Below are 24,407 nucleotides of genomic sequence, written 5' to 3'. Positions count from 1 at the left end.
GTAGCTCGTGGAAGTAAGTTGGTCCCTTCACTTGCAACAAGATGAAGCTGCCCAGTTAGCTCTAACTGCTGCAGAAATGTCAGACTCCTCCAATACTTAGCTAGCTCTTCTGTTGGCTAATAGTCAAACACTAAGTGATGATGAACAGCAGTTACTGTAAATGGATACCTTATCTGGCACGTTGCATAGCTATTGCTAAATGGGCAAATAGTTAAAGTTCTAAAGGGAAAATAAACATAAATATGGGTTGTATTTACAATGGTGTTTGTTCTTCACGGATTGCCCTTTTCTTGTGGCTACAGGTCACAAATCTTGCTGCTGTGATGGCACACTGTTGTACTTCACCCAGTAGATATGGGAGTTTATCAAAATTGGATGTGTGTAATCTGAGGGAAATATGTGTCTCTAATATGGTCATGCATTTGGCAGGAGGTTAGGAAGTGCAGCTCAGTTTCCACCTCATTTTGTGGGCAGTGTGCACATAGTCTGTCTGATCTTGAGTGCCAGGTCAGACTACGGTGGCCTTTCTCAATAGCAAGGCTATGCTCACTGAGTCTGTACATAGTCAAAGCTTTCCTTAAGTTTAGGTCAGTCACAGCGGTCAGGTATTCTGCCACTGTGTCCTCTCTGTTAAGGCCAAATAGCATTATAGTTTGCTTTTTTTGTTAATTCTCAAGTTGTTTTGCTGTAGACACCAATCCCATGATGCCAGATCAACTACTTTATCCCCGAATACTAAACTTTGCCCACTCTTATTAAACTGCCTTTTGATTATATCGGTTTATTTCAATGTTTAAATTTGCTTCAAGTGTGTTTTTTTACTAAAAGTTGACAGATGGCACTTGTATGGAGGAGTGTGGGTGGCGGGAGAGAGTGGATACATGTTCATTTTTAAGAAACTCCCTCTCCCCTTACATCCCCTCCTTCTCTTGATGAGTAATAAAAGTAAACGTAATTGCTGCATTTTACCTGTGAACCAAAATCTAATAAAATTGAAGACAAAATGAGATTTCATATTGCATTGTCTTTACACATCGATTCCCTACTTGCCAAATGCAGTCCCCATCCACTTCAGATAGCATTTTCTGTTTTAGCTCTGTTTAATTTTAAGGTCAAGCACTTTGGATGAAATGTCAAAAATGTGACAGGCTGTATTATCATGCTTATGTATGTGTTGGTACTAGATGTACAATAAGGTCTCCAATATTCTTACATCTGACAAATATTCCCATTAGTTCTCTCTGCTATAAAATAAAGACACCACAGATATATGTTAAATACTCAAGCACTGGCTCATTGGAATAAAATACATTTTATTTGTATTCAGTCAGGGTCACAATTTACTGTTGAGAGGTCGAACAGTAGAATAGACAAGGTGCAATTTCACAAGCTGGTTGCGCATCAGCACTTTCTCTCGTTATGTCAGTCACTGACACACTTAATTAGCCCATGTCAGCTAACGTTTTTACATTGATCAATTAGTCTAGTGGCCCTCTACGAAAACAGCTTTTTAATGTTAAATGTTGGTCAGGATCACCCTAGACTCTATGCACTATGCAGATGAGGAGATCTGAGGTGTGTGTGTGTGTGTGTGTGTGTGTGTGTGTGTGTGTGTGTGTGTGTGTGTGTGTGTGTGTGTGTGTGTGTGTGTGTGTGTGTGTGTGTGTGTGTGTGTGTGTGTGTGTGTGTGTGTGTGAGAGAGAGAGATGAGATGAGAGGAAAGGAAGATTACTTTCTCACAGCAGGAAAATAATCCTGCTGCAACAGGAAATATGAATTATTGTGTAGATTGTAATAAAATTACAAAACTTTAGATGCCTTTTTATACCTTGAATATTCAGAGAAGTAGGTCAATTGTCACAGCAATAGTGGTGTTCACAACTGAAGAGTATAGCCTACGTCTGCCTTTCAGTAAGCAAGAAATGATGTTGGTGAAGTATACCCATACCAATAAAAATGCTCATTTTAAGTTACTGTATTGACTGATGTAACTACATGGAGTTCATGATGATCAGCTAAGATGCCATGCTGTGCTTTTCTCCTGTGGGAACATTCAAAACTCACAGGCACACACACACACAGAATAGCTCAATTGAATATTGTTGTATGTGTAAGTACTAGCTAAGTCAGCTATTCAAAGAGCCAGGTAGGTAACCATTTAGTGTAACTGATGTTCATTATTACTCAGTCAATAAACACCATCAGCTGACAAAAGATCTAGCTAAGCTACAGTAGCTACAGAAATGAATGGAGAAATCTGATCTTTCTGCTGCAGGTAGCTCTGGCTGGGCAGCTTCATCTTGTATGTTTTGAGATTAAATGTTTTCTGAATTAAAGTTATTTCAGACGACAGCTGTTTGTCGGCCACTCCCATCGAGTTTCGACACTTCACACGTCGCTACTCTAAATTTGATCTGGGGGATATTCTTTTGGTTTGATGATTATTATCTGTTGCATCCCTGCGGAGTGTTGTTTTGACCAGTTATGTTTTCATGCTGTGAAACGTGCCAGCAAAGGGATTTCTTTGTGTAGATAAATGTCTCAATTTTCTCATCAGGGGTAACATATCACAGACCATGATAAAGTTGGTTTGAGATTCGATATTCGCCAGACATCTGGACCTTCAAACTTCAATAACTCGCGAACCTTGTCACAACACAACTAATTGGCTCAAACGCATGAACTTTTAATAATTAATTGAAATGCAATCCAGGTGACAAGGTCATGAAGCTGGTTGAGAGAATACCAAGAGTGTGTAAAGCTGTCATCAAGGCAAATGGTGGCTACTTTGAGGAATCAAAAATATATTTTGATTTGTTTTAAACTTTTTTGGTTACACATGATTCCATATGTGTTATTTCATAGTTTGATGTCTTCACTATTATTCTACAATGTGGAAAATAGTACAAATAAAGAAAAACCCAACATTTTGACTGGTACTGTATGTAAATTACATATTTCTGTTTTCAATACATTTGCAAACGTTTCTAAAAACATTTTTTCAGTTTGTCATTATGGGGTATTATGTGTAGATGGGTGAGAACAAAAAATATTGAATCCATTTTGAATTCAGGCTGTAATGCAACAATGTGGATTAAGTCAAGGGGTACTTTCTGAAGGCACTGTGTGTTACCATCCACTCAGACCCCAGTCTCACACTTCTTGTTAGAGGTTTTTGAGCATATTACTCCAGTGCTAGCCTCACTACACTGGCCTTCTGTTAAGGCTAGGGCTGATTTCAAGGTTTTACTGTTTACCTACAAAGCAGTACATGGACTTTCACCTTCTTATCTCTTTGATTTGGTCCTATGGTACATAATGTACCTACACGTACGCTATGATCACAAGACGCAGGCATCCTTTTTGTGCCTATAGTTGCAAAGGAAACAGCTGGAGGCAGGGCTTTCTCCTATAGAGCTCCTATTTTATGGAATGGTGTGCCGATCCATGTGAGAGAAGCAGACTCGGTCTCAACCTTTAAGTCTTTACTGAAGATGTATCTCTTCAGTAGGTCCTATGATTGAGTGGCTCAGGGGTGTGAAGGTGAATGACATGGCACTTGCAAGAGGAACCACCCTTTCTGTCTCTGCCTGGCCGTCTCCCCGCTCCCTCCTGGGATTCTCTGCCTCTGATCCTATTATGGAGGCTGAGTCACTGGCCTGCTGTCGCTCTCCCATGCCATTCCTATGAGGGCGCATCAGATCATGCTAGGCTTTGTTAACTATATTCGACTACCTTGGGTGGGTTGAGTCACTGACGTAATCTTCCTGTCCTGTTTTGCGTCCCCTAGGGGTAGTGGGGTGTGGGAGATCTTCCTCGCTTATACTCAACCTTGTCTCATGGTAGTTAGTTAGTGATCTGTTGATTTCCCTTGAGTGGTGTGGGGCTGCGCTTTGGCAAAGATGGGTGTTGCTTATCATGCCTGATTTGCACTGTCCGGGAGTAATTTTGGAAGGGGCCACAGTGTTGCCCAATCCCCCTGTTTCTGTCCCCATTGATTATGTTGCAATAGCTTATGTGTTGGGGGATATGATCAGTCTGTCCTATCTGGTATACTGTGTGATCTTAGGCATGCTCCCTCTGATCTTCCTCTATCTCTCAATGTCCCTGTGTGTGTGTGTGTGTGTGTGTGTGTGTGTGTGTGTGTGTGTGTGTGTGTGTGTGTGTGTGTGTGTGTGTGTGTGTGTGTGTGTGTGTGTGTGTGTGTGTGTGTGTGTGTGTCTCTCTCTCTCTCTCTCACTCTCTGTGTGATTTTATTGTTATATATTGTTGTACATTTCTCGTTCATGGTAGAACTGTCTGCAAAGGTTTATACCTAGCCCCAAATGTGGTTCTCCTGTAGGGACATGCAGAAGTAGACTATATGTTCTACTTAGTACATGTTTTCCTAAGACTGTACAACAATAATTCACTCATTTGTCATTCAGTTCTTGTGTTGTAATGAGTTCAGTGTTTGTTGCTTGAATTATTTAATTTGTCATAGCTTGTCAAATGTTTTGTTAAATGAAATTGAATATTTAAATCCAGTTTCTAGTGGTACATTTCTCTTTCTTTTCAAAGTTTCTAATGTCATGATAAATGTGTCCCATGATTTAACTGGCGGGAATAGACCCATTTTTTTATGCCAATGAACATCCTGATTTCTCAAAACAGTTATTGATGGATAACTGTTTTGATAAAGTGTGTGTGTTACGAAGGGGGGGGGGGTCAATTGCGTGTGCTAGATCACAAAAGGAGGGGGTGCGGGGAGGGGGGATTATTTAAGATAATTTTTGAAGAGGTTGGGTTTCAGATGTTTTTTCAATAGATGGGCAGGGTCTCTGCTGTCCTAGATTAAGGGGAACGCTGGTACCACCATTGGGGAGTGGGTTGACATGGGAGAATTTGGTAAGACTGAATACCAGGCAGGCTGCGGCCTTCTGGATAAGTTGCTGGGGTTTGATGCCACAAGCAGGGAGCCCAGCCATCAGCGAGTTGCAGTAGTCCAGACGGGAGATGACAAGTGCTTGGATTAGGACCTGCCCTGCTTTCTGTATGAGGTAGGGTCGTACTCTACGGATGTTTCCACTGGATGTCAGAAGGTGAATTCACCAATTTGTAAGTCGCTCTGGATAAGAGCGTCTGCTAAATGACTTAAATGTAAATGTAAATGTAACACCCTGTCGTTCTATGCAAACATCAAAGCAGTGACTCGCTCCTGCAAGTTCATGCTCTACAACATTACATTTACATTACATTTAAGTCATTTAGCAGACGCTCTTATCCAGAGCGACTTACAAATTGTGTTGTCCACGGTCACACCAAGGTTCTTTGCACTCTGGCAGGGGGACACTGTGGATTTGTCAACTGTGATGGAGAGCTGGCAGGCCTTACCCAGGAGGAACAGCAGCTCCGTTTTGTTGAGGTTGAGCTTGAGGTGTTGGGCCGACATCCAAGCTGAGATATCAGCCAGGCATGCAGAGATGTGTGTCGCCAACCTGGATGTCAGTAGGGGGGAAGGAGAAAAGTAGTTGAGAGTCATCCACATAGCAATGTTAGGAGAGACCATGTGTGGATATGACAGAGCTGTGAGAGAAGAGGATAGGGCCTCGAACAGAGCCCTGGGGGACACCAGTAGTGAGAGTAGTTGGTGCAGACAGATCCTCTCCACGTCACCTGGTAGGAGTGCCCTGCAGGGTAGGATGCAATTCAAGAGTGCCCAGAGCCTGAGGTGCCCAGCCCTAAGAGGGTGGAGAGGAGGATCTGATGGTTCACAGTGTCAAAGGCAGCGGACAGATCTAGGATAATGAGAACAGAGGAGAAAGAGTCAGCTATGGCAGTGCGGAGAGTCTCTGTGACACAAAGGAAAACAGTCTCGGTTGAGTAACCCGTCTTGACTGGTTAGGGTCAAGAAGATCGTTCTGAGAGAGATAGCGAGAGAGTTGACCAGACAGCACGCTCAAGTGTTTTGGAAAGAAAAGAAAGAAGGGATACCGGACAGTAGTTTTTTGATGTCAGAGGGTTCAAGTGTTGGTTTCTTGAGGAGGGGAGCGACTCTGGATATTTTGAAGTCAGAGCGGATTGGCAAAAAGTGGTTGATAAATAAAAAACATTAAAAAAAGAATAGGAATCATTTTATGAGAAAAGTAAAAGGTGTGCAACCTGCCTCTCTATATAAGGAATAATGGACAGTTGAAATGAGATTGCTTTGTCACGTGGTTGAAGAGCTATTACATTTGAACATTTTCAAATATTGACATAAAATTGTGTAAGAGCTTTATGGGAAAATCAAATGGTGTGTAATGTGTATCCCTACCCTGTGAACAATACAATGTTGGTTTAAGGTGCCTAGATCAGGTGATCTAGTAGCTATTGAAATTCTAAATCAAGAATTTTACTTATAAATGAAGGTAAGGGGAAAAACTTTTTTTCTTCAAAAAAACCAAAGGGTGTGCAAAGTGTGTCCCTACCCTCTGAACATGCCAAAGTTGGTTTAAGGTGTCTAGGTCATGTGATCAAGGAGCTATTGAATTTGAAGTATTTTTTTGTGTAAACATACATATATTTAAAACATGTAGGGATCATTTTATGAGAAAATTAAAGGGTGGGCAACATGCCTCTCTATATAAGGAAAAATGGACAGTTGAAATTAGATTGGTAAATCACATGGTTGAAAAGCTATGGAATTCTCAATTTGTTTATATTTCTATTAAATCTTGTAAGCGCTTTATAGGACAACCAAAGGTGTACAATGTGTTTCCGGAGCCTGTGAATAATAGAAAGTTGGTTTAAGGTGCCTAGGTCATGTGAAGAAGTAGCTATTGAAATTCTAAGTAAAACATGTAATTCATAAATTAAGGTAAAGGAAAATATAAATTAAAATCAGAAAACCAAAGAGGGTGTAGGAATAACTTTATGAGAAAACTAAAGGGTATGCAACATGCCTCTCTGTATGAGGGATAGTGGACAGCTGAAATGAGGTTGGTGGACAGAGAAAATGGGTTTCCAGGAGGTGGAGGAGAGGTACCTATGACGGACTGGTCCAATAATGCATTTGTTATTGGACTGCGTTTTTTTGGACAAGGAGGTATATTGGGAAATCCATTTTGACTATCAAGGGCTGTGAAGAGAGCAGTGAAAATGAAAATCTCTATAACAGGAAACACTTATCTCCCTCACTAGCTTAAAGCACCAGCTGTCAGAGCAGCTCACAGATTACTGCACCTGTACGTAGCACAACCTATAATTTAGCCCAAACAACTACCTCTTTCCTTACTGTATTTATTTAGTTTTATTTATTTATTTTGCTCCTTTGCACCCCATTATTTTTATTTATACTTTGCACATTCTTCCACTGCAAATCTACCATTCCAGTGTTTTACTTGTTATATTGTATTTACTTTGCCACCATGGACTTTTTTTGCCTTTACCTCCCTTATCTCACCACATTTGCTCACATCGTATATATTTCTACTGTATTATTGACTGTATGTTTGTTTTACTCCATGTGGAACTCTTTGCTTTATCTTGGCCAGGTCGCAATTGTAAATTTTGTTCTCAAAACTTGTTCTCAACTTGCCTACCTGGTTAGATAAAGGTGAAATAAAAAATAAATGAAGAATAGAAGAAGCGTGCACTGGATCTGGCTAAATTCCCACATCAGAAGTAACCTGTGTTGATCTCCGGAGCAGGGCGCCTGCCAAAGGAGTTATAGCTGGAGTCTCGTTAGATATACTGTAGATGACGAGTACCTTCTTCAGAAAGTGTTCAGTACACGTCACTTGACCCGTATGGTAAATGGAAGAAAGGAGAAAAGCCTATCGCTACTATTGTTGTTTAGGGAGATTCTACATGTGAACATGTGAAGCTTGGCTATGTGAGGTATGCTGTGAGAGTATTTGTGTCCAAACCACTACAGTGTGGGAATTGTAAAATATATGGTCATGTGTCAAATGTTTGGAGATGGGAGAAATATGGTATTGAAGAATATTTGAATGGAAAATGTTGCAACTGCAGTGGGGATCTTACTCCAGAGTTCCTTGAGTTGCCCTGTTAGGGTGAAAGCGGTTGAGGTGTCAAGGATCAGGGCTGTTCAGCAGATCTCCTATGTGGAGGAGATGAAGAGAGTCGAAGGGGCTAGAGGCCACAGTGTTGAAGAAGATATGGAGGTGGATGCATTTCTGGCCACAGTGATTAATTGTACAGCAGTGTCCAAGACGCTGGACATCATTATATCTGCAGCCAAGAAGTTTTGGGGGCTCCAAGACTTCATGGCAGAAGCACTGCAAGGACAATTGTTGCTTGGAAATGTCCTGCCCTCACAGGAGTCTTCTGAGCCTGTGCAGGGACCTGATTATATATATATTTTTTTGTTAGAGAAAAGCAGGTTGATTTTGTTTAGTAAAAAAATAGTTTAATAGTTTGTATGATATTTTCAAAAAAATGCATCCACATTATTTCCTTTTTGGGATCCTTATTATCCACTAGCACAGTAGGTGGCATAATCCATAAGACTCAAACGCATGCTTTTTAACCGTTCGCTGCCTGCACCCGCACGCCCGACTAGCATCACCACCCTGGATGGTTCCGACCTAGAATATGTGGACATCTATAAGTACCTAGGTGTCTGGCTAGCCTGTAAACTCTCCTTCCAGACTCATATCAAACATCTCCAATCTAAAATCAAATCTAGAATCGGCTTTCTATTCCGCAACAAAGCCCCCTTCACTCACGCCGCCAAACTTACCCTAGTAAAACTGACTATCTTACTGATCCTCGACTTCGGCGATGTCATTTACAAAATAGCTTCCAATACTCTACTCAGCAAACTGGATGCAGTTTATCACAGTGCCATCTGTTTTGTTACTAAAGCACCTTATACCACCCACCACTGCGACCTGTATGCTCTAGTCGGCTGGCCCTCGCTACATATTCGTCGCCAGACCCACTGGCTCCAGGTCATCTACAAGTCCATGCTAGGTAAAGCTCCACCTTATCTCAGTTCACTGGTCACGATGGCAACACCCACCCGTAGCACGCGCTCCAGCAGGTGTATCTCACTGATCATCCCTAAAGCGAACTCCTCATTTGGCCGCCTTTCGTTCCATTTCTCTGTTGCGTGTGACTGGAACGAATTGCAAAAATCGCTGAAGTTGGAGACTTTTATCTCCCTCACCAACTACAAACATCTGCTATCTGAGCAGCTAACTGATCGCTGCAGCTGTACATAGTCTATCGGTAAATAGCCCACCCAATTTTACCTACCTCATCCCCATACTGTTTATATTTATTTACTTTTCTGCTCTTTTGCACACCAATATCTCTACATGTACATGACCATCTGATCATTTATCACTCCAGTGTTAATCTGCAAAATTTTAATTATTCGCCTACCTCCTCATGCCTTTTGCACACAATGTATATAGACTCTCTTTTTTTCTACTGTGTTATTGAATTGTTAATTGTTTACTCCATGTGTAACTCTGTGTTGTCTGTTCACACTGCTATGCTTTATCTTGGCCAGGTCGCAGTTGCAAATGAGAACTTGTTCACCAACTAGCCTACCTGGTTAAATAAAGGTGAAATTAAAAAAAATGTAAAATAATAATGCACGTTCAATTGTTGCAAACAGTAATATATCATAGAAGAAGAAGATATTAGGTTGCTAAGTCACTTGGTGTAAGAGCTATTGAAATGTGAATATTGTGATCATGCACTTTGTTGAAGATCCCTAACTAGTTGCATTGACGGGGTGCCAGGCTGTCTCCACAATTGCCATGTGATTACTTAACTCGGGTCAGAATCGGGAAAATAAAACTTGTGCAATGTAAACCCTTTGTCCTTCACAAAAGAGACCAATCTGAGGTGTGTAGCTCAAATTGTTCGCCAGCTATTGAAGTTTGGAGGTCCGAATGTCTGGCGAATAGCGAATCTCAAGCCAACTTTTCCAGGTTGGGGAGTGAATGGCAGAAATGGTATCCTGTGGGTTGATTAACCCAGCGCTCTTCCAGCTGTGTTTGTTGTTGATTTTGGTACCATACATCACAGGCAGAACATTTGAGAAATGTCTCCCGGGCAATGCATGTCGATCGGAAAAGCCTCCAGTAGTTCTAAGTAAGTGGTCATTGTTTTATCCTTGATGTATAACGTTAGCTAGCTTGCTCTTCTATTTTCAGCTGTTCATTATTTTGAAACAGATGGTCAGACAGCGAACAAGGCTAGTTAGGATAAACACGTGCGTCCAAAAAAAAGAAACTCATGCATCATGTTTCTCTCTCTCTCATATATATATATATATATATATATATATATGATGATCCCGAGTTGAACCCTGTATTATTTCACTACATAAAGGGGGTTAAAAAAGAGCTAATATACAAATCAACTAAACTGTTGTTGGTCGATGCATGATTAATAAGGCTACATTGTTGTCTCCAACATTACAATGTAGCATCTGTCTCCAATTGTTTGACATGGAACTTAATTTGACTTGGACATTTTGTTTCCCATGCGCTACAATGTCTCTAGCGACCGGTCTATCTAGCTGCTGTTACTATGTAACAGAAATGTAACCACATTGTAGTAATTCTGTTTTCTGTCATTGAGAACAGAAAATGATCAGTCTTATCACCTTTTTAATTATACTCAGTTATACAGTTAATCATGAAAATAATTTTAGCAGCCTAGAAATTAGTAGTATGATTTGTATGTTTCAACCAAGGTTGTCTCACTGCCATATCTAGAGTTTGGTAAGTTACAACATTTAACGGTACCCTAGCAGAATTTGTAAGTCTACATGCATGTGATAGCAGTCAGTAAAGTTGTCCCTAGGTCAGTGTTTCTCAAAATCTGTTCACGTTTCGGGTTTTTGCCCTAGCACTGCACAGCTGATACAAATCATCAAGCTTTGATTGTTTTAATCGGCTGTGTTGTAATGGGGCATAAACCAAAACGTGCACCTCTTGGGGTCCCAAGGACTGAGTTTGGGAAATGCTGCCCTAGGGTTTCCTTTCTGGTTTAAGCTTTTAACTTGTGGTTGACTCAGGGTCACAAAGGGTTGTATGTAATCACAGACTCACATGTTGAAATTTTAATCTGGCAGGTTTTTAGTGATTGACCACTAATCTCTACATTTACCCCCCCCACCATGAGTTTGTTTCAAATAGTTCAAGAAATGGGGTTTAATGGGGGGTGGGGGGCTGGTAGGAAAAGATGGGAGGTACACTCAGTGGTTTTTCTAGGCTAATAAATGGCAACTGATCACCTTTATCACACTCTAAATTGATAATGTCTTTGATTGGCCATCCTCATCATATTGTCTTGTCCCACAGTTCCTGGGGACCTGGGGAACCAGCTGGAGGCCAAGCTGGACAAGCCCAGCGTGGTTCACTACATCTGCTACAAAAAGACTGACACCTACTTCACATTATGGCTCAACCTGGAACTGATGGTGCCGGTGGCCATTGACTGCTGGATTGACAACATAAGGTCAGTGCTTAGTGTTGTGTGAGGTGGAAAATAGGGTGATTGGTGCCAGGAGGGGTTGGGGGTATCTGATTTAGTATGAGCTCTGTATAAAGCTACTGTCAGCATCTCTACTGGCAACTTGACATTAATAATAGAATAATTGTAATACTATTATGTAGCTGGCTGGGTAGGCATGAGAGGGAGGGATCTGTTTTTCTAGAGATCTGTTTTTCTGTAGCCTAGGTTGAATAGGTTATCTTCTGACCTTTGAATCCCCTTTGTAATCAATATGTTTTCAACAATTAGTCGGTCTCAGAGCGTATAGTTAATTTAATAGTGAAGCCATAATTCACAACCAGTCAGGTCTTTCTTTTCTCCCCGATTAGGACTAGTTCCTCTTGAAATGCAGAAATTCTACTGAAAAATCATTCAAACAGGTGCTTCCAGATGGGTTGCTAACCAAGTAACTACATGTCATTGTGCTGTGGCTTTATTCCAGGAACAGCTCGTGAATTAAGGGAAGAAGTGAAAGTTTCCAATTCTATCCCATATCTTCACAATACTTATATTGTAAACTGTAATGTCATTGTAATTAAAGGTAGACTTAGCTAAATGACTGCCATGAGCAACACCGCAGATATTGAGTGAGATGCAACCCTTTACTCTCACAGTATCTGTGCCTGTGCAAGGGTTTGCTTCATGCTATTACAGCACGCTAGCCACGGGACTAAAAACGGAAGAGAAGTTCAGCCTTGCGCGTCAACGCTCTTAGTAGTTTTGGAAATTGACCCACTATGCTGTTTTTCCTGCATCCACATCATATCGCCGAGTCCATCTTGAACTTTTCTAATATTCTTGGATGTCTGTCTGCATTAGACTGATTTATAACCGTACAACAAGGCAGACAGAAGCACCTCCAGGGGTAGATGTCAGAGTGCCTGGCTTTGGACAGACCTTCCCTCTGGAATACCTTGACCCTAGCAAGGGCGATGTTGGTGAGTGGACCCATCACCCTAGCGTGCCTAAAGTATCTATTCAACAGTCTCCCTAATAGTGTGCGAGTATGTCAGTCTTTGCTTGTGTGTGGGTTTAAGTGAGCTACTATTGTTTTTGTTGCAGGTGTGTATTTCTTCAACATAGTGCAGGCACTTGTGGAGTGGGGATACACCAGAGATGACGATGTTCGAGGAGCTCCGTATGACTGGCGTAAAGCTCCAAGTAAATCAGTCTCTTCATTCTCTTACACACATTTTAATGTAGATGCATGTCTGTCAAAGAAACATTTGTGTTCTGATGAACAGAGCTTGGTCTTTGGATGGATTGTATGTCCTTGCAAGGAGCTAGCAATGTTATTGACACCCCCTAGAACTCTCAAACTCAACTCTTGACCTCGAAGCCAGTCCCACTTCTTTTTTTTCATTGGTCCCCTCGAATCAGGGACTCATTTAGACCTGGGACAACAGGTGGGTGAAATTATCAGGTAGAACAGAGAATCAGCAGGCTCTGGATCTTGTAGGTTATGGGGATAGCCCCCCTTTTTTCAATTTTGGCCTAAAATGACATACCCAAATCTAACTGCCTGTAGCTCAGGCCCTGAAGCAAGGATATGCATATTCTTGGTACCATTTGAAAGGAAACACTTTGAAGTTTATGGAAATGTAGGATAATATAACAACAGATCTGGTAGAAGGAAATACAAAGGGAAAAAAAACATTTTTTTTCTACCACCATCTTTGAAATGCAACAGAAAGGTCACAGTTCTAGCCATCACTCTCTGGTTGTAATTCCGATGGTGTCCATAAGATGGCAGCAGTGTATGTGCTTTTCCAGTATTAGTAGCCATATTATAAGTTCAACAATTGCAAAACACCCAGTTTTCACAAATCTCCATATTCTTAATTTTTGTCCAAAAGGAAAGGCTTGCTGTCGCACAAGGTTAGCAGCTACATCATGCCACAGACACAGGGTTTCCAGATACTCCCGTAAAGCCAAGCTCATTGTCTATCTAGTTAGCTTTGTTTGACCCCGATTGGTGCTAATTTAACAAAGTTACAGTCGATCAAATGAAGACCGCTCGAGTCATCGGCGTGCCATGAAGGTGTCGCTCTCTGACCAAATTTGGTGTCCTATAGGATATACTACACCCCTAATGATATAGTGAAGTCTGGTTTATGTTCTAGGATCTCTGAGGAATAAATACGAACATGATTTGACTGGTTGAAACAATGTTTAGGGTTAGATTTTCACAGATTCCGTTCTTTGCAAATTGAACAAGTGGAAATGCGAAATCGATCGTGCATGCTATATGGACCTTTTAAGGATATGAAAAATTATTTTCTGACAAAACGACACTTCATGCTATCTCTGGGACCATTTGGATGAAAAATCAGAGCAAGATTTCAGAATGTAAGTACACATTTCACCTTCAGAGGTGAATTTATCAAACCTATCGCAGTGAAGTGTCAGTCGATGATTACGCTCCCGCACGCGGGATGGGGAATCACTAAAGGTTTTAAGAAATTCCACAAATTAACTTTTTAACAAGGCATACCTGTTAATTGAAATGCATTCCAGGTGACTACCTCATGAAGCTGGTTGAGAGAATACCAATAGTGTGCAAAGCTGTCGAAGGCCAAAGGGTGGCTACTTTGAAGAATATAAATTATATTTAGATTTGTTTAACACTTTTTGGGGGAGTGGGGGGGTTTACTACATGATTCCATATGTGTTATTTCAGTTTTCACAATTCTACAATGTAGAAAGTTGTACAAATAAAGAAACCCTTGAATGAGTAGGTGTCCAAACTTTTCACTGGTACTGTATATATTTTTGGGAATGTGGAAATGCCTTATTCACTTCCATAAAAATGGTTTGGCCCGGTACATTACAGCACTTGTAAGGGTTGTAGAGCAAAAAAGAGTACATGTTCGTGAGTCATCTTGCCATAAGAGTGGTCATATTAGTTTGTACCCAAAACCTGTTCGGACACTACAGATATTTTGCGGGATCTGGTCTGACAAACACCACTGTAGCTCTTCCATTGCAGATGCGTGAGGCTGACATCTGTAGCTTAAAACAGACATTTTTCGATTTTTGCGGGGGCGCGGACATCGACTATAGGTTGATAGTCTTCGTTGTCAGGTTGTTTGTAGCCTTCTATTGTAAGATTTATTACCTGACTTCGGTCCAGTCATTATGAGCGACATTTAAAAGGAAAGGGAAAGATTGGTGTTAAGACCTTTTTAGTGTATTGAATATATACTGAACAAACATATAAATGCAACAATTTTCCCATGACTTTACTGAGTTACAGTTCATATAAGGAAATTAGTCAATTGAAATCAATTAATTAGGCCCTAATCTATGGATTTCACATGACTGGGCAGGGGCACAGCCATGGGCGGGCCTGGGAGGCCATAGGCTCACCCCTTTCGGAGCAAGGCCTACCCACTGGGCAGCCAGGCCCAGCCAATTTTTCCCTACAAAAGGGCTTTATTACAGACAGACAGTCTTCAGTTTCATCAGCTGTCCAGGTGGCTAGTCTCAGATGATCCCACAGGTAAAGAAGCCAGATGTGGAGGTCCTGGGCTGGCTTGGTTATTCGTGGTCTGCGGTTCTGTGGCCGGTTGGACATATTGCAAAATTCTCTAAAATAACGTTGGAGGCAACTTATGGTAGAGAAATTAACATGAAATTCTCTGGCACCAGCTCTGGTGGACAATCCTGCAGTCATCATGCCAATTGCACACTCCCTCAACATTTGAGTGGCCTTTTATTGTCCCCAGCAGAAGGTGCACCTGTGTAATGATCATGCTGTTTAATCAGTTTCTTGTTATACCACACCTGTCAGGTGGATGGATTATCTTGGCAAATGATAAATGCTCACTAACAGGGATGTAAACAAATTTGTGCACAAATGAGAGAAATAAGCTTGTGCATATGCAACATTTCTGTGATATTTTATTTCAGCTCATGAAACATGGAACCAACACATTACACGTTGCGTTTTATATTTAGTTCTAATAACTATTTAATTGCAGTAGTTTGGAATGATCAGTCTCATGCATGTTCTCCCCCATTTTTAACAGATGAGAACAAAGCCTACTTTTTGAGACTGCAACATATGATTGAGGAGATGGCCGTGAAGGCTAGGGGTCCGGTTGTCCTGATAGCCCACAGCATGGGGAACATGTACACCCTGTATTTCCTGAACCATCAGCCCCAGGCCTGGAAGGATCGCTACATCAAGGCCTTTGTGTCCCTGGGTGCACCTTGGGCTGGTGTGGCTAAAACCCTGAGAGTTGTGGCTTCTGGTAAGCGTTTGCATATGCTTTTCTGCATGAATTACATAGGTGTCAGAACCACAATAGTAAAGTTACTGTGAGCTGCATACTATTTAATGTTTAGCAACCATGTATTTTATATCTACACTATTGCATTGGATTATGTCTCTTTCCTTGCAGGTGATAATAACCGTATCCCAGTCATCAGTTCACTAGAGATCCGCTCACAGCAGCGCACTGCGGTCTCAACCACATGGCTGTTCCCATACGCACATTCCTGGCCTGCTGACAAGGTGCTAATCCAAACACCCACCACCAACTACACAGTGAAGGACTACCAACGCTTCTTCAAGGATATCGACTTTGAAGATGGCTGGGAGATGCGTCAAGACACTGCGCCACTGGTCAGTGCACTGGAGCCCCCTGGGGTGGCCATACACTGTCTTTATGGCAGCGGAGTGCCTACAGCAGAGGGTTTTCTCTACACTATCTTTCCTGATACAGACCCCACACTGACTCTCGGAGATGGGGATGGGACGGTCAACCTGCTGAGTGCCACCCAGTGCAAGCGTTGGATAGGCCACCAGACACAGCCTGTCCATATGTTTGAACTGGAGGGGAATGAGCATGTGGCCATGTTGCGCAACTTTACCACAGTAACCTACATCAAGACTGTGCTCTTTGGCCCTTGAGCAACCTTAACCAACTACTTCCCCTCGTCTTGCTGTCTTAAGTGACAAATTCAAAGATAAAGAACGGGGATAGTACAAAGAGAGAACTGATAGGCATTTGGACACATGACGGTCTCAGAGCCTGAGGAGGAATTGATGACGGCACTGAATGTTTTATCCTATTTTATTTTTAATTATCCCCTCAGCAGACATTTGCTGTTTTTCCAAATTTGTACTATGTTAATTGATAATATTTGTAAAGGTCTTTCCCAATTTAACTCAGATTACCAGGTTGTAACAGATTACTAGGTGAATTAGCAGCAGTAAACTGTGATGAATTAATAAAATCAGGGTCTTGTTGTGAAGGCTGGATTGCTTACAGGACAGGAAGACGTGGTCTGATCACCTGGATTGTAACTATGCCATTGCGCTATGGTTGGACTTGAACAATATATTGCTGGAACTATCATGATCTGTGTTGTGACGATTAAGTAAAATATAATGTTAAACATTGCATTAAGCCAGCCTTCTGTGAGCTTTTTGTTATTAAAGTAAGAAGGGGTGACACTCAATATTAGCCTCATCCGAGGTTCCTCTTCCCTGGTCCCTTCTCACATCTGCTGTGGAGAGTGCCTGCAGAGCGCCTAGAGTCTGGCAAAAACAAACTACCTCTTTCCCTTGGTCTTAACACATCTATCATATCAACATGCAACACTTAATCAGGGTTTCTGTATTCATCAATTCTAGTCATTGCATTTTATCGTCTGGATTATAATTTTTGGATTATTCCATCTCTTAAATAAAAGCTTAACGGGTCTATCCTACTAGTTCACATCAAGTCAAGCTCTTTTTAAAGAATGGATTAAGGGCTGTGAAGATTAATGGAACAGATTAAAGCTTTCGCTGACAACCGTGTCATAGGTCAATAAGAATTTGAAATAATCTCAGGTCTATGGTCAGTGTCTTGTCATACAGGAACTGTAGCAGAAATGCTTGAACACATGTTTTAGCAAAACAAGCCTCACGTACAAAGATGTGCGCAACCTTCAAAGGAAGTTGCTTGATCAATATCGCATCACTGCCGTTTTCTAGATTTAATCAAATAACCTCATTTAAAAATATATACTTTTTTCACATTTTACTGTTGAGGTATCCAACATTACAGACAATGACAACTGGTTTTGTCAGTGTAGTGGAATGGAAAAGGTCTTGTTCCCAGCCTTACAACGCAGCTCTTGACAATCCAGCCTCAAGAGAAAGGGTCCATCCTCATGGGAGTCGACCAGACCCTGATGAGCGAGAGAACAAGGGGTGCATCCAGTTAAATTGAGCGTTTACGTGGTATAACAGCTTGTACTGAATGACACATTTCCCCAAAACGTTCATTCTTAAACAGACACTGAGGTACGTTTGCTCCGTTTGGTGGGTGTGGCTTGAAGCAATGAGTGATGTATTTAATATTTATTATTTAACTAGGCAAGTCAGTTAAGAACAAATTCTTACAACGACGGCCTACGGGGGCTTGGATTTAAAATAGGACAAAACATCACGACAAGAGACACCACAACACTACATAAAGAGACCTTAGATGACAACAGCACGGCAGCAACACATGGTAACACATGGCAGCAGCACATGTTAGCAACACAAAAGATGGTACAAACATTGGGCAAAGACAACAGCACAAAAACAATACATCACACGAAGCAGCAACAACTTTCAGTAAGTGTCCATGATTGAGTCTTTTGCAGCTTGTTCCAGTCGCTAGCTGTAGCGAACTGAAAAGTGGAGCGACCCAGGTATATGTGTGCTTTGGGGACCTTTAACAGAATGTGACTGGCAGAACGGGTTTTGTATGTGGAAGAAGAGGGCTGCAGTAGATATCTCAGATAGGGGGGAGTGAGGGCTTTATAAATAAGCATCAACAAGTGGGTCTTGCGACGGATATACAGATCCAGTTTACAGAGCGGTATATAGTGCCGTGATGTGTCCTATAAAGGAGCATTGGTGGTAAATCTGATGGCCGAATGGTAAAGAACATTTAGCCGTTCTAGAGCACCCTTACATGCCGATCTAGTAATCACACCAGTGGGGAGAGGGGAATTCTTCTTACCAAACCACATGACCTTTATTTTAGAGGTGTTCAGAACAAGGATATGGACAGAGAAAGCTTGTTGGACACTGAGAAAGATTTGTTGTAGAGCGTTTAACACAAAATCTGGAGAGGGGCCAGCTGAGTATAAGACTATCATCTGCATATACAGTGGCTTGCAAAAGTATTCACCCCCTTAGGCATTTTTCCTATTTTGTTGCATTACAACCTGGAATTAAAATAGATGTTTTGGGGGTTTGTTTTATTTGAGTTACACAACATGCCTACCACTTTGAAGAAGCAAAATCTTTTTTCTTGTTTGTTTCACAAGACAACAACAAAAAACTTGAGCGTGCATAACTATTCACCCCCTCCAAGTCAATACTTTGTAGAGACACATTTTGCAGCAATTACAGCTGCAAATATATTGGTGTGTCTCTATAAGCTTGGCACATCTAGCCACTGGGATTTATGCCCATTCTTCTAGGCAAAACTGCTCTGGCTCCTTCAAGTCGGATGGGTTCCGCTGGTGTACAACAATCTGTAAGTCATACCACAGATTCTCAATTGGATTGAGGTCTGAGCTTTGACTAGGCCATTCCAACACATTTAAATGTTTTCCCTTAAACCACTTGGGTGTTGCTTTAGCAGTATGCTTAGGGTCATTGTCCTGCTGGAAAGTGAACATCCGTCCCAGTGTCAAATCGCTGGAAGACAAACAGGATTCCCTCAAGAATTTCCCTGTATTTAGCGCCATCCATCATTCCTTCAATTTGGACCAGTTTCCCAGTCCCTGCGGATGAAAAACATCCCCACAGCATGATGCTGCCACCACCATGCTTCACTGTGGGGATGTTGTTATCGGGGTGATGAGAGGTGTTGGGTTTGCGTCAGACGTAGCATTTTCCTTGATGGCCAAAAAGCAAAATTGTCATCTCATCTGACCAGAGTACCTTCTTCCATATGTTTGGGGAGTCACCCACACGCCTTCTGGCGAACACCAAACATGTTTGCTTGTTTTTTTCTTTATGCAATGGCTTTTTTCTAGTCACTTTTCCGTAAAGCTCAGCTCTGTGGAGTGTACGGCTTAAAGTGGTCCTATGGACAGATACTCCAATCTCTGCTGTGGAGCTTTGCAGCTCCTTCAGGGTTATCTTTGGTCTCTTTTTTGCCTCTCTGATTAATGCCCTCCTTGCCTGGTCCGTGAGATTTGGTGGGCGGCCCAATCTTGGCAGGTTTGTTGTGGTGCCATATTAATTCCATTTTTTTAATAATGGATTTAATGGTGCTCCATGGGATGTTCAAAGTTTCTGATATTTTTTTATAACCCAACCCTGATCTGTTCTTCTCCACAACTTTGTCCCTGACCTGTTTGGAGAGCTCCTTGGTCTTCATGGTGACCCTTGTTTTTCATGGTGCCGCTTGCTTGGTGGTGCCCCTTGCTTAATGGTGTTGCAGATTCTGGGGCCTTTCAGAACAGGTATATATATATATATATATATATATATATATACTGAGATCATGTGACACAGACTGCACACAGGTGGACTTTAACTAATTATGTGACTTCTGAAGGTAACTGGTTGCACCATATCTTGTTTAGGGGCTTCATAGCAAAGGGGGTGAATACATATGTACGCATCACTTTTCCATTTTTTTTTCTCCAGAATTTTTTTCACTTCCAATTTGGACTATTTTGTGTATGTCCATTATATGAAATCCAAATAAAAATCTATTTAAATTACAGGTTGTAATGCAACAAAATAGGAAAAATGCCAAGGAGGATGAATACTTTTGCAAGGCACTGTACATGGATGGGAGACCTTCCTACTGCCTGAGCAGTTGTTGTTGTAAATTGAGAAGAGCATGGGGCCTAGGATCGAGCCTTGGCGTACTCCCTTGGTGACAGGCAGTGGCCGAGACAGCAGATGTTCGGTCTTTATACGCTGCATGCTTTGAGAGAGGTAGTTAGCAAACCAGGCCAAAGGCCCCTCAGACACCAATACTCCTTAGTTGGCTCACAAGAATGGAATGGTTTACCTTATCAAAAGCTTTGGCCAAGTCAATAAAAATAGCAGCACAACATTGCTTAGAATCAAGGGTGACATAATTTAGGACCTGTAAGGTTGCAGTGACACATCCATAACCTAAGTAGAAACCAGATTACATACCAGAGTGAATACTATAGACATCAATAAAGCCAGTCAGTTGATTATTGACAAGTTTTTCCTGACACTTTTGATAAACAGGGCTAAATAGAAATTGGCTTATAACAGTTAGGATCAGCTTGAACTACCCCTTTAAATAAAGGACACACTGTGGCTGCCTTCCAAGCAATAGGAACCTCCCCAGAGAGGAGAGGCAGGTTAGAAAGGTCAGAGATAGGTTTGGCGATGATAGGGGCAGCAACCTTGAAGAAGAAAGGGTCTAAACTATCTGAACCAGATGTTTTTGGGGGGGTCAAGTTTAAGGAGCTCCTTAAGCACCTTGGACTCAGTGACCACCTGCAAGGAGAAACTTTGTAGAGGGGAAAAAAGAGGGAGGAGCATCGGCCTAGTCGCATTAGAAGGGTTGGGAGATGAGGAAATGTTGGACGGGCAAGGAGGCATGGCCGTTTTCCAGAACATCTTGGGGTTAGACCCATAGAGGGAGAACTGCTCCTTAAAGTAACTAACTTTGGCCTTCCGGATAGCCTGAGAGCACTTATTTCTTATTTGCCTGATCAAGAGCCAGTCAGCCTGAGCATGCGTGTGCCGAGCCTTTCACCAAATGGAATTCTTGAGGTGGAGTAACTCTGCCAGATCACTGTCGAACGAGGGACTGAACCTGTTTTTAATTCTCATTTTCTTTACGGAGGCATGTTTGTTAACAATACCACTGAAACTATCAAAAAATAAAGTCCAAGTGTCTTCCACAGAGTGGATCAAGCTGATTCTATACCAATTTAGAGGCCAGGTCATGAAGGAAGCCTTGCTCATTCAAGTTTTTTAGCAAATCAGAACAGGTCGTTTCACTGAGCAGTCATTAAGAACACAGGCTGGAAAACAGTGATCACTAAGGTCATTACAGAGAACACCAGACTGATTCCTATCAGGATTATTTGTGAGGATAACATCAAGGAGAGTAGAATTGTCTGGGTGTTTGGAGTCATACCTTGTGGGATTGGTAATAATCTGAGAAAGATTTACGCAGTCCCATTGCCTTAGGACTTGGTCAGGTGGTTTAAGCATGTCCCAGTTTAGGTCACCTAGCACAACAAATTCAGACTACTGATCAGGTGCTGATGGTGGACGATAACACCCAGCAACAGTCAACAAAGAGCTATTTGAAAGTTAAATGCTTAAAACCAGCAAATCACAATTGTTTGGAGACAGACTTGGTGGAGACAACCGAGCACTGAAGGTGATCCTTGGTAGAAAATTGCCACACCACCACCTTTGCAAGATCAGTCTTGCCAAAAAAATTTATAACCAGAAAGGTTAACAGTGTTCAAAACACTCTTTCTTAATCACGTCTCAGTAATGACCAACACATCTGGATTGGAGCTGTATTTATAGGGCAGCGGTGTATTTTGAACCCACAACCCAACTTCTCTATGTTTCTCAAATTGTCATTCAGAACAGCACAGTTTAATTTAATGTTGCATTACATTTTTTTATACTGAACGCAGGCAAGGCTTTCGGCTCTGAGTGAGACACTGGGGCTGTTTCATTCCCCTGATAGGATTAGATAGCTGATGAGATCAACATGGCAGAAACTAGACAAAGTTAGCCTATGGTTTGCATCTATCAAGTCCTCTCAAAGCCACAGGTGGAGGAAACAGCCATAGATGTTATTAATTGATGAGATTACCAAATTAAACAGATACATGGACGGAATAAACATATAGGAAGAGGTCATACCTGCAACTCCTGCAGACACTTTTTGCGAATGTGTTCAGTGCAGTCACCAACACACCAGGCCAGACTTATATGGAAGGAAGGATTCTAGAAGAAAAGTGAAAGTTCAGTATTCACTCTTCATCTTATGCAATACTGTTTATTTGTTTATCAATTCCTTGCTCAACAGTGCCACTAGTGTCTGAAACATGCTCCTGCAGTGACCAAATCCTATGTCAATGCACCTAACAGATATTTGAGAGATGTCAGAAGAATTGTGAGAGAGATAGAACAGTGATGGGTTGGAAATCGATAGTGTATTTTTAATACGCTAAATTGTTTTGTGTTCAGACCTTGTAAAAAGTGTCAAGGTTGAACTCCTCCATAGTGCTGTCCACTGCTTTCACAAGCTCTCGTAGCTGAGCCTGTCCTGTGGAGACTTCCATAGCCAGGAACATCCTGTCGGGGAGAGCAGAAGACTAGACCATAAGACTAGCTGCAAAATAAACCATATGTCTAAGCACTTTAGAATGTACTTCTTCATTCATGCTGTCAATGATCGTGATACGAGATCCTACTGTACCTGGTTCTCTCATCATTAGAGTAGACCTTCAGCTTCTCAGCCAAACAAATGAACCTATAAACAAGATCATAATAATTTTACCTCATCCAGACTATTTAGCATAGTATTTGTTTGCTGCCTGCATACTTCTGGTGACATGCATCCTCTAACCAACATATAACAGCAGAGAATAGTAACTCCACTTCCACATAAACAAAGGGACTAAACATAATAGCTGGGTGTACTGAGAAGAATAGCAGACCTCCTGCTGTGTGTCAAGCCTGTTCTGAGGGACTGTATGAAAGGCTGGATCCAGTGATGCCTCAGAACCACTGTCTTAGATAAACTGAGGTGAAACTCATCTGTATGAGTGAGGGAGAAGCTGTGGGATGCTGCTACTTCAGTCATCTCATCAAGCAGCTCCAAGAACCCTTCCTCTGGGATGTCTAAGGAAGGAAATAAGAAGAAGTGGCAGGATGTTAAAACCGACAGCAAGCAATCCTTCAAGACAAAAACATTGTGTATGTGAGTGTATGCAGCTCTGAAGATAAGGCATTTACATGGAAAGTACACGTAAGTGGCCCAGTTTCCCCTCTCGTGTTTGAAGGAGCGAATCCGTCCACCATGTTGCATGCTGTCGTCAGTCAGTGGGTCCTCATCTTCCTCCGTGAACATGTCCAGCACACTGCCAGGAACAGGCAGTCTCGACTTGGAGTCATCTTCCTCCCTATTCACAGATACACTTACTGAGATGTGATTAAAGATATCAATCAAGGAACAAATCAACTTAGAACAATGAGACATACTCGTTTGGTAGATGTCATAGGCTATCTAGCTGACGATAGAGAACAGTTGAAACAATATTTGGGAAAGGAAGTCACCTTGTATTGAGGGTGTGCTCTTCTGATTTGTGCTTCTTCCTCAATGAGTTGTCATCTTTGTGCCAACTTTGCTTCCTTTTTGTTACATTCCCTCCTAATCGTAAATGTTCTGTCTCCTCTTCAGAGCTGCTACTATAACTGACTAACATTCTTCTAAGTAAAGCTCATACATCAATCCTTATATCAAGTTTCTTGATTCGTGTCTAAAATCATTTTTTTTTTAAATTTGCAGTGAAGTTCAGAAACGTTGACTAACGAATGGCTTGCGATATTCTTCCGAGAAAAACACAGTTGTTGTGGGTAATTTATGTCCCCCTGAAACAAGAACGTTCAAAAAGGTTCCATATTCAGTGACATATCGTACAGAATTAATTTTGACAGTAGCCTATATTTAATCATAATTTACTTAATGTTAGTATCATTTAACTAGCTACTTATATGGAGTATTTCAAATTCAATATGATTGTCTTGTCAGAAGTGATTATTTGAAACATCCTCCCTTTATAGCAGCATGATCTTCTAGATAGCATAGCAAGGCAGCCACACACCCTTACTTAAAATCAAATAACATTATTTGTGAAAATTCACAAGTGTA

At 41.5% G+C, this 24,407-nt stretch overlaps 2 protein-coding genes across 3 annotated transcripts; one reads left to right on the top strand and one right to left on the bottom strand.

Annotated features, from left to right (window-relative positions):
- The first annotated feature begins 9,715 nt into the window (after positions 1 to 9,715).
- LOC135509478 (phospholipase A2 group XV-like) lies at positions 9,716 to 16,764 on the top strand. Its single transcript, XM_064930176.1, has 6 exons — positions 9,716 to 10,092; positions 11,310 to 11,466; positions 12,322 to 12,440; positions 12,565 to 12,663; positions 15,534 to 15,758; positions 15,909 to 16,764. The coding sequence occupies exons 1-6, from the start codon at positions 9,942 to 9,944 to the stop codon at positions 16,418 to 16,420; spliced, it is 1,263 nt and encodes a 420-aa protein (XP_064786248.1). The 5' UTR covers positions 9,716 to 9,941; the 3' UTR covers positions 16,421 to 16,764.
- usb1 (U6 snRNA biogenesis 1) lies at positions 15,388 to 24,292 on the bottom strand. Of its 2 annotated transcripts, none has more exons than XM_064930177.1 (7): positions 23,813 to 24,292; positions 23,492 to 23,673; positions 23,194 to 23,377; positions 22,953 to 23,006; positions 22,723 to 22,828; positions 22,394 to 22,477; positions 15,388 to 17,688 (listed from the first exon to the last, which is right to left on the bottom strand). In XM_064930177.1, exons 1-7 carry the CDS (start codon positions 23,959 to 23,961, stop codon positions 17,584 to 17,586), a joined length of 864 nt encoding a protein of 287 aa, XP_064786249.1. In that variant the 5' UTR covers positions 23,962 to 24,292; the 3' UTR covers positions 15,388 to 17,583. The 2 variants fall into 2 exon arrangements, with proteins under 2 accessions (XP_064786249.1, XP_064786250.1); XM_064930178.1 differs by having other exon boundaries at positions 23,492 to 23,658.
- Positions 24,293 to 24,407: the final 115 nt, after the last annotated feature.

Source organism: Oncorhynchus masou, chromosome 22, assembly GCF_036934945.1.
Source record: "Oncorhynchus masou masou isolate Uvic2021 chromosome 22, UVic_Omas_1.1, whole genome shotgun sequence".
Lineage (NCBI taxonomy): Eukaryota > Metazoa > Chordata > Actinopteri > Salmoniformes > Salmonidae > Oncorhynchus > Oncorhynchus masou.
Note: the sequence above shows the minus strand (reverse complement) of the source record. Positions and strands in the feature narration are given on the sequence as shown.

Coding starts and splice junctions, on each gene's coding strand:
- usb1 (XM_064930177.1), bottom strand. CDS start 23,961: ATGTTAGTCAGTTATAGTAGCAGCTCTGAAGAGGAGACAGAACATTTA. Junction 23,674..23,812: donor GAGCACACCCTCAATACAAG/GTGACTTCCTTT, acceptor CATCTCAGTAAG/TGTATCTGTGAATAGGGAGG. Junction 17,689..22,393: donor AGTGTCTGCAGGAGTTGCAG/GTATGACCTCTT, acceptor CTCGCTCATCAG/GGTCTGGTCGACTCCCATGA.
- LOC135509478 (XM_064930176.1), top strand. CDS start 9,942: ATGGCAGAAATGGTATCCTGTGGGTTGATTAACCCAGCGCTCTTCCAG. Junction 10,093..11,309: donor AAAGCCTCCAGTAGTTCTAA/GTAAGTGGTCAT, acceptor CTTGTCCCACAG/TTCCTGGGGACCTGGGGAAC. Junction 12,664..15,533: donor TGACTGGCGTAAAGCTCCAA/GTAAATCAGTCT, acceptor CATTTTTAACAG/ATGAGAACAAAGCCTACTTT.